Genomic DNA, 11,614 nt, shown 5'->3' with positions numbered 1-11,614 from the left:
ACCCTAAGCCAAGATATTGGCCCGCTGAGGATTCAATTTGATAAGGACAAGACCAAATGAACTGAGGTCCATAGTGTCGTTCTTGCTACAACCAATCGTGAGGCTGTCTCCGCTGAGAGATTGACCAACCTAGAGACAGCCTTGAACTCCAAAACTGAAGAGCTCACTTTTGCGGGGGTGAAACATGCTCCATTAGAGGAGAAGTATAAGAAGACCATTGAGCATAATAGAATTTTCAGCTTTACTATCTGCGAACTTGATGTTAGCCTCAAGTCCATTAGATCCACCTGGGAAAACCTTTCTGCTGAGGTTATCCAACTCAAAGAAGAACTTAATCACCGAGTGGCTTCCCTCGTTATCGAGAAAACTTATGTTATGTACAACATGAGAAGAAAAACCTTGGAAGAGGCTAAAACGGATATCATTGACTTTGATGCCAAAATCGCTAAAGCCCGTAAGCTTGAGTTAGCTGCTAAAAGGGGTCTCCCAGCAGGGCCCGATGCTTCCGGTTCTTCTGGTTCCGATTTGAAACTTCGGGAACTGAAGAAGAAACAGAAGGTAAAGATGTTGGGGGCCAAACTTAGGAGGGCCAAGATGTTGAGCCATTGGTGGATTACCTACTTCCCCTAGGGGCGCGGACATTTCTCTTCCTCCGGGTTCTAGAGATGCATCAGTTTAGTTTTTCCTTTCTTTTTCCATGTTTTGTATATCTGTTGCTTCAGCACGTTTATTGTGAATAAATACATCTTTTACTCAAGTGATGCATGAGTCTTTTTTTTTGTTCGAACATTTATGCAAGTTTTAATATTTGCATTCTTTTTTGTTTAAGTGTTTTGTGCAAGTTTTACTATTTGCATCTTATTATGTAAGGCCTTGGGTGTATTTTTCCGCCCAAAAAGAATTTGTATTTCCGGAACAATTTCATCAGAAATCAACCCTTTAACGCAGGGATTTTCATAAGTATTTGCGCAAGTTTGCATTTTGCGCCTTTTTGTGCAAGGCTTCGGGTGTATTTTTTCCCGAAGGCATTTGGATTCGGGGTATAAGTTCTTCCGAACTCAACCCTTTAACGCAAGGGTTTTCATAAGAGAGGGGCCCTCTTATGTTTACGGTGCTCTTAAAGAGGATGCATCTTGTTCATTACGACAGTAGCATTTGAAGTACTTGTTTAACTTTCAAATGACAAAGTAAATTCATCGTTCAGACAAGAAACAAGATAGAAACAAAAGGACTTCATTTTATTCCTTCCATTTTCAAAAAGTACATAAGCATTCGTTATACTAAAAAAATTGCCATTTCTTGTAGCTAACTTGTACAAATTATTTTTACGGGGATAGCCGCGTAGTTCCCGGTCCCGATGATACTACTATATTTTCAGTTTTCATTTCCCGGTTGACGTGATAGTCATTATTGTCGTATCCTCATATCATATCCCCCCCCCCCTCCAGTGTTCGAATGAGAAGGAAGCAAATTGGAACATTGGAAGTTCTGCATCTTCGAGGATTCCACTAATGAATTGCTAAATAGTCTTCAGTTTGATAGAAAACTTTACTTTCCCTTAGGAATTTATGCTATCGAGCCAAAGACTATCTAAAAATTCCTAAATGGTTTGCACTTGTGAACGGTCTGGTAACCTTTGTTCGATAGCAAACTTAACTCCCAGTAGGAATTTCGCTATCGAGTGAAAGATTAACTAACAGACCACGTGGTTCTTCACTTGTGTGCCTTGTTATTAGGTCTTATTGTTGTTATTGATACCCTTCTTTATAATATATTTTCCATTGCTGCCTCATTAAAAACCTTGCAAGAAAAACCCAATTAGGACAAAAACTGGACGAAGGGAAAAAGAGTGCAACATATACTTTCAGTACAGTTTATGTTCATCAGCAATAATATCTCTTGAGATGTGCCACGTTCCAGTTGTTGGAAAACTTTTCTCCATCTTTATTCTCCAACTCATACAAATCTTTCTTGGTGACAGGTGAAACCAGGTAGGGGCATTCCCATGTTGGACCTAGCTTCGCTGCGTTGAACTTGCTGGTGTTTTGAGTTACATTCCTTAGGACGACCAAGTCTCCTACTTTGAAATAACAGAGGTTGACTCTTAGGTTATAATATTGTTCCATTCTCTACTTTTGGGCTGCAATTCTTATATGTGCCAAGTCCCTGCTCTCATCGAGTAGCTCCAAGTTGATTAATCTTGCTTTGTTGTTTGACTCTTCATTTGCTTGGAAATATCTCAAGGTGGGCTCCCCTACTTCTACTGGGATTAAGGCTTCTGCTCCGTACACAAGGGGAAAAGGAGTTTCTCATGCGCTTGATTTGGCCGTTGTTCAGTACGCCCATAGCACTCCAGGCAGTTCCTCAGGCCATTTACTTTGGCCGCTTACAACCTTTTATTGAGATTTTGTATAATCACTTTGTTCGTTGATTCTGCATGACCATTTGCGCTCGAATGGTAGAGCGAAGATGTGATTCTTTTGATTTTCAATTCTTCAAGAAACTTTGTGATCTTTGAGCCTATAAACCGTGGCCCATTATCGTAGGCTATATCTTTTAGTATTCTGAATCTGCAAATTATGTTCTCCCACAATAAATCCACCACCTCTCATTTGTTGATCTTCTGATAAGGACCTACTTCAACCCGCTTAGAAAAATAGTTAGTTAAAATTAAAAGAAATCTTACCTTACCCGGGGCTAGCGGCAGTGGTTCGACGATATCCATTCCCCTCTTCATGAACGACCATGGAAATAGAACTGAGTGTAATAGCTCTATTGGTTGATGTATTAGTGGTGTGTAGCGCTTAAACTTATCACATTTTTTCGTAAAAACTTTGGTGTCTTGTTTCATTTAGGGCCAATAGTATCCTGCCCTTACCAGTTTTAGTACTAAGGAGACTGCGCCCAAATGGTTTCCACATATCTCTTTGTGGACTTCTCGCATAACATAATTAGCTTATGAGGCTCCTAAGCATCGAGCCAACAGGTCTTGGAAAGATTTCCTGTACGGTTGGCCTCCTTTGAAGCTATATTGTGTTGCTTTGTCGTGGTGTGCCTGCGCCTTGGAGTCTTTGGGCAACTTCCTATGATCGAGATAATCGATAATCTCGTTCCTCCAGTCCCAGACCAAATTAGTCGTATTTACCTCATAGTAGCTATCTACGTCCAGAACCGAGTGTATGAGCTATACTAAGATCCCAAAATTCTATCCCTTCATTTCCGTTGATGAACTGAGGTTAGCTAATGCATCTGCTTCTACATTTTCTTCCCTTGGGATATGAGTAATAGACCACTCCCAGAATCGAGCAAGCAGAGCCTGGACCCTTCACTATGTATTGTTGCATGCGCTCCCCTTTGGTTTCAAAGATCCCGTAGACCTGATTTACCACAAGTTGGGAGTCCCATTTGATTTCTGTGACCTTGGAATATAGTCCCCAGGCTAGTTCGAGTCCTGCAATAAAAGCTTCATACTCTTCTTCGTTGTTATTTAAAGGGACAATTCTTATGGCCTACCTTAAGGTTTCCCCCGAAGGCGTGGCTAACACTATGTTAAGCCCAGACCCATTTAAGTTAGAAGCTCTATCCGTAAATAAGGTCCAAACTCCCAATGTCAATTCTGACACTATCACTGCTTCTTTGGTTGCTAGAGGCAGCAATCCCAGACTAAAATCGGCAACAAAGTTGGCCAAAATTTGTGACTTAGTCGCAGTCCTCGATTTATACACTATGTCAAATTCACTCATTACGATGGCCCATTTGGCCAATCTACCCAAGAGTTCGGGTTTGTGAAGTATGTTCCGTAGCAGAAAGGTGGTCATCATAGCTATCGGGTGAGAAGTAAGGCCTCAGCTTCTGAGCAGCGACTATGAGAGCCAAGGTCAGCTTCTCCAAATACGAGTATCGAGTTTCTACCCCGTTAAAATTCTACTAACGTAATAAATAGGAGATTGTGTACCTTTATCCTCATGGACTAAAACAGCGCTTACCACTACCTCTAAGACTGCTAGGTAGATTAATAGTGTTTCCCCTTCCTCCGGCTTTGATAATAGCGGAGGGCTTTACAAGTACCTTTTCAAGTCCCGAAAAGCCTGCTGGTATTTTGGGTTCTATCTGAAGTTGTATTTCTTTTTAAATAGCGCAAAGAAATGGTGGCATTTCTCTGATGGCCGGGAAATGAACTTTCTCAAAGAGGCCAATCTCCCCGTGAGCCTTTGGACTTCTTTCACGCTTGATAGCTGGTCCGGGATGTCTTCGATGGCTTTGTTTTTATTAAGGTTTACCTCAATACCCCTTTGTGATACCAGAATCCTAGGAACTTACTGGAGCTGACCTCGAACGCGCACTTCTCTTGGTTAAGCTTCATGCTATGCTCCCTTAGGATGTCAAAAGTTTCTTACAGATGCTTAAGATGATCACTTGCATTAAAATACATAACAAGCATATCATCTATATAAACTTCCATGGTTTTCCTATCTGTTTTTCAAACATCTTGTTTACGGGCCATTGATAAGCAATATGTGCCGAAATTTAGCCTTTTCAAACGTTCTTTAGCCTGAAGGGCATCATATTATAGCAATATGTGCCGAAATTTGTCATGAATGAAGTCTTTTCCTGATCGTCTAGGTTCATCTTAATTTGGTTATACCCAGAATAAGCATCGACGAATCTCATTAACTCGTTCCCGGATGTTGCATCAATCATTTGATCAATGTTTGACAGTAGGAACAAGTCTTTTTGGCACGCCTTATTCAAGTCCTTATAATCTACACACATGCAAAATTTATTGTTCTTCTTAGGAATTACTACTATATTAGCTAGGCAATCTAGATACTTTGCCTCTCGAATCGAACTGATATCAAGTAACCGAGTTAGCTTTTTCTATGACGAATTTATTCATGGACTGCGAAATAGGGCGTGTTGGCCCAAGTAAAGGTGAAGTTTTGAAGACTGACAAAGGAACTCAGACATGGACCAGGTCCATCTTGTGAAGCACAGTTATGATCAACCAAAACATGTGAGATGCACGTGAAGGAGATAAACCTAACTTATCCGAAGTGATATCTTCTGATCATGATCGAAAAGGCTGCATCTTGGATAAGGAGAAAGACTCCTTACACAAAGAGAACATGGTTTAGGAGAAGGATAGAGCTAGAGTGTAAGATCAACTAGAACTCTTCCACCATGGAAGAGTAGCGTTTGTATCCTAGTCAATCTCTTATTGCTAACTCCTTAAATATCAGTGTTATTCTCTTTTATAGGTAATACACATAAGAGAAGTTAAATGTGAATATAGAGCAAAATATAAAGGCAATTTTGCAAGCAATTTATGTGTGAGTCAAGCGTGCAATCCTGAAGCTACTTGAACCAGTCCAAGTGTCTGTCTTTTTATTCTAGTTCAATTGTAGTAGGTGATTTAACATTGTCCCTTTCAGCTTATTTAGAAGCAATTTTATTAGGTACTTAGAGTTTTCAAGTTAGAGTTAACTTGAAATTGTCGCAACAGTTGAGGTTGTGTGTCATAATGGGATTAGAGTTAATCCTAAGTTTACAAAAGAGTTTTTGTAAATGCAGTGTTTGGCTCAGTGATTTTAGTAGAGAGTTTGGAAAACTCCTACTTGAAGGTAGGTCGTAGTTTTTTCACCTTTTGAGCCAAGTGTTTTCTATGTAAAATCTTTGTGTTCTTTATTTTATGTATTTATTATTCCGCAACAGTAGTAGTTGGAACACATAGAAGAACCAGGTTCATCTATAATCAAGTTAAGTGAAAATTGGGTACCACACAAATCATCCCCCCCCCCTCTTGTGTGGTATTGAAGTATAAAACATCAATTGGTATCAGAGCGGGTTATCCTTGAAGAGGCTAACACCTTAGGAACAGATCAAGATGAGTGCACCACCTGGAAACTGGGAAAGACAATCCGCTGCTAGGCCTCCACTCTTTAATGCCTAGTACTATTCCTGGTGGAAGAACAGGATGAGAGACCACATCATAGGAGAAGACTATGAACTTTGGGACATTTTTACTAATGGTCCCCTGGCTACTACAAAAAAGAATGTTGAAGGAGTGGACGTGCCAAAGACGAGAGCTAACTGTACTGCTGAAGATTTGAAGAAATGGGAAAAGAATGCCAAGGCCAAGAAATGGCTTATGTGTGGACTAGGTCCAGACGAGTACAGCAGAATTCAAAGTTGTACCACTACTAAGGAGATCTAGGACACATTACAAGTGGCCCATGAAGGAACTCCTCAAGTAAAGAGATCAAGAGGAACACTGTTGTATTCTCAATATGAGAATTTCACCATGAAAGAAGCAGAAACCATCCAAGAGATGTACACAAGGTTCACAACACTAACAAATGAACCTAAGTCTCTTGGAAGAATTATCCTTGAAGAAGACAAGGTTGAGAAAATCTTGACAAGGGTCTTGCCAGTAACTTGGGAAAGCAAAATCACTGCTATTCAGGAATCAAAGAACATTGTTACTCTCAAGTTGGATGAGCTGATTGGAAATCTCACTGCCTATGAAATAAGAAGGCAAACCATGAAGATGGATGCACCCAAGAAGGAAAGAAGCCTAGCTCTCACAATAGCTGAAGGTGCAGACTTAGAGGATAATGAAATGGCTATGATCACAAGGGATTTCAAGAAGTACCTAATGAGAGGAAAGGGTTCTTCAAGAGGTACAGCCTTCAACAAACCAAGGGCTCCTGAAAAACAGACCAACGAGGGCTTTTACAAATGTGGTAAGATTGACCACATGATCAAGAATTGTCCTCAGTGGGAAATTGAATGGAAGAAGGAAAGGGTTGAACGAAGAAACAGGAAGAAGGAACAGGTTCAATCCAAAAAGAACAAAGGATGAAAAAAAGTTATGGTTGCTACTTGGGGAGAAAGCTCATATGAGGATTCAGAAAATGAAACTGGAGATGAACAAGCACTTATGGCCATTAGAGAATTAGACGATGAACAAGAGGTAAATGTGATTCACTCAAAGACAAGATTAAATTTTTGTCTAAAGAAAGGCTATCTGAATTACTGCTAGACTTCATTGATGAGTCTGGGGTCATAGACAATGAGAAGGAACAGTTGTCTAGGGAATGTGTGATCCTAAAAGCCAAGTGCAAAAATTTGGAACTCAGGGCTAGTGAAAGTTATAGTAAAAATACTGAGGTGAAGAACCAGGTTCTTGAACTTAACACCACTGTCTTAGAACTTAGGTCTGAAAATTTAAAACTGAAATTAGGAACAGGTAAGAAGAAAGCTGATCACACTCATCTCACCTTAGAAGAAAACTAGCAAAAATGAAGGATGAGTTGTACAAGAAAGATGAGCAGATAAGAGTTCTAAAAGAAGATCTAGGCAAGGTGAAGCATGAATTATACAGAACTTGCAAATGGAATAAGTCCTCTGATACACTATCCTGGCTACAAGAGCACCACAGTAGCAATAAGAAAGGACTTGGCAATGGGACCCCAGCACCTAAGTGGGATCCCAAAAGCAAGTACATCACACTTCCTGAGAACAAAATCTGCACACACTGTGGCAAGACTGGTCATTACAAAAGTGAATGTAATGCAAAAGAAAAGGCCAGACAAAAGAACAAAATCTTTATTCAAGAGAAAAATAGACTGCCTGGATAGGCTAAAAAGAATTTAATTCACCTTTTTGCCTATATAAAGGGACCTAAACTAGTTTGGGTTCCTAAGACTAAACCCCTAATTTTGTTTTGCAGGTCCAAGTGAAGGGAAGTAGCCAAATATGGTACATGGATAGTGGTTGCTCAAAGCATATGACTGGAAGTAAAAACCAGTTCCCTTCACTTGAGGACCTAAAAGGAGGTAATGTCTTCTTTGGAAATGGGAAGAAATGTAAGATCATTGGGGTTGGAAAGGTAGGTAAGATAGACTCACATTCTATTGAGAATGTCTACTTGATAGATGGCTTGAAATATATCCTAATCAGTGTATCACAACTATGTGACAGAGGTAACCTGGTAGCATTCAACTCTACTAAATGTTTTGTAATTAATCTTACCACTGACAAGATTGTTTTGCAGGAAAAAAGAGTTAACAATATTTACATTGTAGATTTTTCCCCTCTTTCATAAAATGAACTCACTTGCTTGAGTGTGTTGGACAATGATCCCCTCATGTGGCACAAAAGACTTGGGCATGTAAGTCTAAATCAACTCAACAAATTAGTCTCCAAGGACCTGGTGATAGGGTTACCTAACATCATGTTCAAGGAAGACAAAGTTTGTGAGTCTTGTGCAAGGGGGAAGCAGGTAAGATCCTCTTTTAAAAGTAAGAAAGTGGTAAGCACGACTAGGACAATGGAACTGGTTCATATGGATCTTTGTGGTCCAATGAGAACATTGAGCAGTGGTGGTAAGAAATATGTGATGGTACTTGTTGATGATTACTCTAGGTTTACTTGGGTATTATTTTTAACATCTAAGGATGAAGCATTTGACATGTTTACTGCCTTTGTTAGAAAAACTCAGAAACAACTAGGTAATCAACTTGCATCAATTAAGTCTGATCATGGAACTGAATTGAAAATGTTAAGTTTGCTAAATTTTGTGATGAGCATGGTATAGATCATAATTTCTCTGCCCCTAGGACTCCTCAACAAAATGGAGTAGTTGAAAAAAAGAATAGGACTCTTCAAGATATGGCTAGGACTATGTTTCTTTCTAGTAAATTGCCCCATAGCTTCTGGGCAGAGGCTGTAAATACTGCATGTTACATCATTAATAGGTGCATGACTAGACTTCTTATAGAGAAGACTCCCTATGAGTTACTTAAAGGGAGAAAACCAATTATATCTCATCTTAGGGCTTTTGGATGCAAGTGATTTATGCACAATAATGGAAAGGACTCCTTATGCACAATCTTGGGATATTCTTCACATAGCGAAGCTTATAAGGTGTACAACAAAAGAACTTTGTATGTAGAAGAAAGTGTACATATAGTTTTTGATGAAACTAACATTCTTTCTAAGAGACAGGAACATGAAGATAAAGCTATTGGGCTGGTAAAAGAGTTGAGTGAAGTCACATATCAAGCTGAAATTGCACCAAAAGAAGGAACAAGTGATGGAACAGGGTCTTCCATCCAGGGCAAACTGACATGGGGAACTGAACAAAGAAGAACTGAAACTAATCCCCAAATAGAACCTGTCCATAAGCCAGTTCCTCAGCAACAGAACAAGGGAGAAACATCAAATAGAAACTAGTTGATTGTGTAACCTTACAAGTATCAAAGTTCTCATCCCATTGAGAATATAATTACTGATCCAACCTCTAGAGTTAAAACTAGATCACAATTAAAGAATCTGTGTGCTTTTGATGCTTTCTTATCTCTTATTGAACCTAAAAATGTTGTTGAAGCTTTGCGGGATGCAGATTGGGAAAATGCAATGCAAGATGAACTCAATCAGTTTGAAAGAAGTCAAGTTTAGCATTTGGTTCCAAGACCCAAGGACAGATCAGTAATTGGTACTAAATGGGTCTTCAGAAACAAACTTGATAAAGATAGAACTATTACAAGGAACAAGGCAAAGTTGGTGGTTCAAGGTTACAGCCAGGAGGAAGGCATAGGCTATGATGAGACCTTTGCTCCAGTTGCAAGATTGGAAGCAATAAGACTCCTCATAGCCTTTGCAGCACACATGGAATTTACTTTTCATCAGATAGATGTCAAAAGTGCTTTCCTAAATGGCTATCTAAAGGAAGAAGTGTTTGTCAAACAACCTCCAGGGTTTGAGAGCAAAGAGTTTCCGGAACATGTGTACAAATTAGACAAGGCTCTCTATGGACTCAAGCCGACTCCTAGAGCATGGTATGAACGACTGTCCAAATTCCTGCTTGAACATGGCTACAAGAGAGATAAAATTGACAGTACTCTATTCTTGAGGGAAAAAGTGAAGGACCTTCTTGTAGTACAAATATATGTTGATTACATCATCTTTGGGTCAACCACTGAAAAATTAAGTAAGGAATTTGCAAAACTTATAGGGAGTGAATTTGAAATGAGCATGATGAACGAGCTTAATTTTGTTTTAGGTTTATAGATCAAACAAAACCCAAATGGAACCATGATCCATCAGCAGAAATATGCAAAAGAGTTGATTAAGAAGTTTAAAATGGATGAATCAAAAGAAATAGACACACCCATTGCAACAGCTACTAAATTAGACATAGATGAACCTGGTTCATCTGTTGATCAGAAGTTGTATAGGGGTATGATTAGTTCACTTTTGTATCTTACTGCTAGCAGACTTGACATAATTTTCATTGTAGGTCTTTGTGCTCTTTTTCAGGATAATCCTAAGGAATCCCACTTGACTGCTACCAAGAGGATACTGAGATATTTGAAAGGCACTACTGATCTTTGCCTTTGGTACCTTAAAGGTAGTAACTTTAATCTGGTAGGATATGCTGATGCTGATTATGCAGGTTTCCTTATGGATAGAAAAAGCACCTCAGGTATGGCTCATTTTCTTGGTTCATGTCTGGTATCATGGGCCATGAAAAAGCAGAACTCAGTGGCCTTATCCACTGCTAAGGCTGAATATGTTGATGCTGCCTCTTATTGTGCTCAACTGTCGCGGATCAAACAACAGCTGATGGATTTTGGCATTGAAGTTGGTTGCATCCCTATCTTTTGTGATAACACTAGGGCTATAAGTATGACCAAGAACCTAGTTCATCATAAGAGGACTAAGCACATAGATGTTAGACATCACTTCCTAAGGGACAACTATGAGAAAGGATTGATTACTATAGAATTATGTGCTACTGATAAATAAATTGCTGACATCTTTACTATAGCACTGAGTAGAGAAAGCTTTGAAAGGAACAGGTTAGAATTAGGGATGATTAAGATCACCTAATGGGACCAGCTCAGAATGCACAATGAAAACAAATGAACAAAAAATGGCTAGGAAAGCTGGAACTTGTGTAAATATCTAGATTAATTTTTACTTAGTTTCATACTATAAATAGTATACTCCTGTGACATGTGTTGATATGACTCATTGATTTCTAACAAAATTTTCTCTATTTTGGTAAATTGAGGCATGATCAAGAGAATTCTAAATGAAGAACCTGGTTCATCAGTATTGGTTCATCTGAATAACGAGGTATGTTCTCTATACTCTGCACAATTAGAAATATAAATATTTAAATCATGAGCAGAGTCCTATCTATATCCAAAAACTTCAAAAAACCTATCTGTTTGCTTTTGACCAGTTCCGTCTCTACTAGAGTTCTCACTACATAAAATGCCTAAAATCTAGGGAAGCTTAACCGTTCATTCAACCTGAAATTTCAAGTTGATTAGACCTATAATTGACTACAAAAAGCTACCATTAGTAATTAAATAAGTTTCTCTCTTTAAATACCCATCATCACCCTCTGTCACCCTCATTATTCCAAACCATCAAAAAAATCTCAATTGTTCTCTATTCCAAAAGCCTAACTCACAAACTCTCTAGAGAAATCAGTTACAATGTCGAACCCTTAGATAATCTAGGCACTCCTCCATCACCCTCCTCTTCTGGTTCCTCTACACCTCCTCCACCTAGCACAACCCCTCAACCTAGGAGAAGG

General features: G+C 39.1%; 1 protein-coding gene across 1 annotated transcript; it reads left to right on the top strand.

Moving 5' to 3' along the window:
- Positions 1 to 10,245: 10,245 nt before the first annotated feature.
- LOC138877637 (secreted RxLR effector protein 161-like) lies at positions 10,246 to 10,812 on the top strand. The gene has a single exon (XM_070157261.1). It carries the CDS (start codon positions 10,246 to 10,248, stop codon positions 10,810 to 10,812), a length of 567 nt encoding a protein of 188 aa, XP_070013362.1.
- The last annotated feature ends 802 nt before the right edge of the window (positions 10,813 to 11,614 follow it).

This window comes from Nicotiana sylvestris, chromosome 9 (assembly GCF_000393655.2).
Source record: "Nicotiana sylvestris chromosome 9, ASM39365v2, whole genome shotgun sequence".
Taxonomy (NCBI): Eukaryota; Viridiplantae; Streptophyta; class Magnoliopsida; order Solanales; family Solanaceae; genus Nicotiana; species Nicotiana sylvestris.
The sequence above is the reverse complement of the archived record's forward strand: the minus strand, read 5'-3'. Positions and strand labels throughout refer to the sequence as shown.

What these genes read in the sequence shown, in the direction of transcription:
- LOC138877637 (XM_070157261.1), top strand. Translation starts at nt 10,246, where the DNA reads ATGATTAGTTCACTTTTGTATCTTACTGCTAGCAGACTTGACATAATT.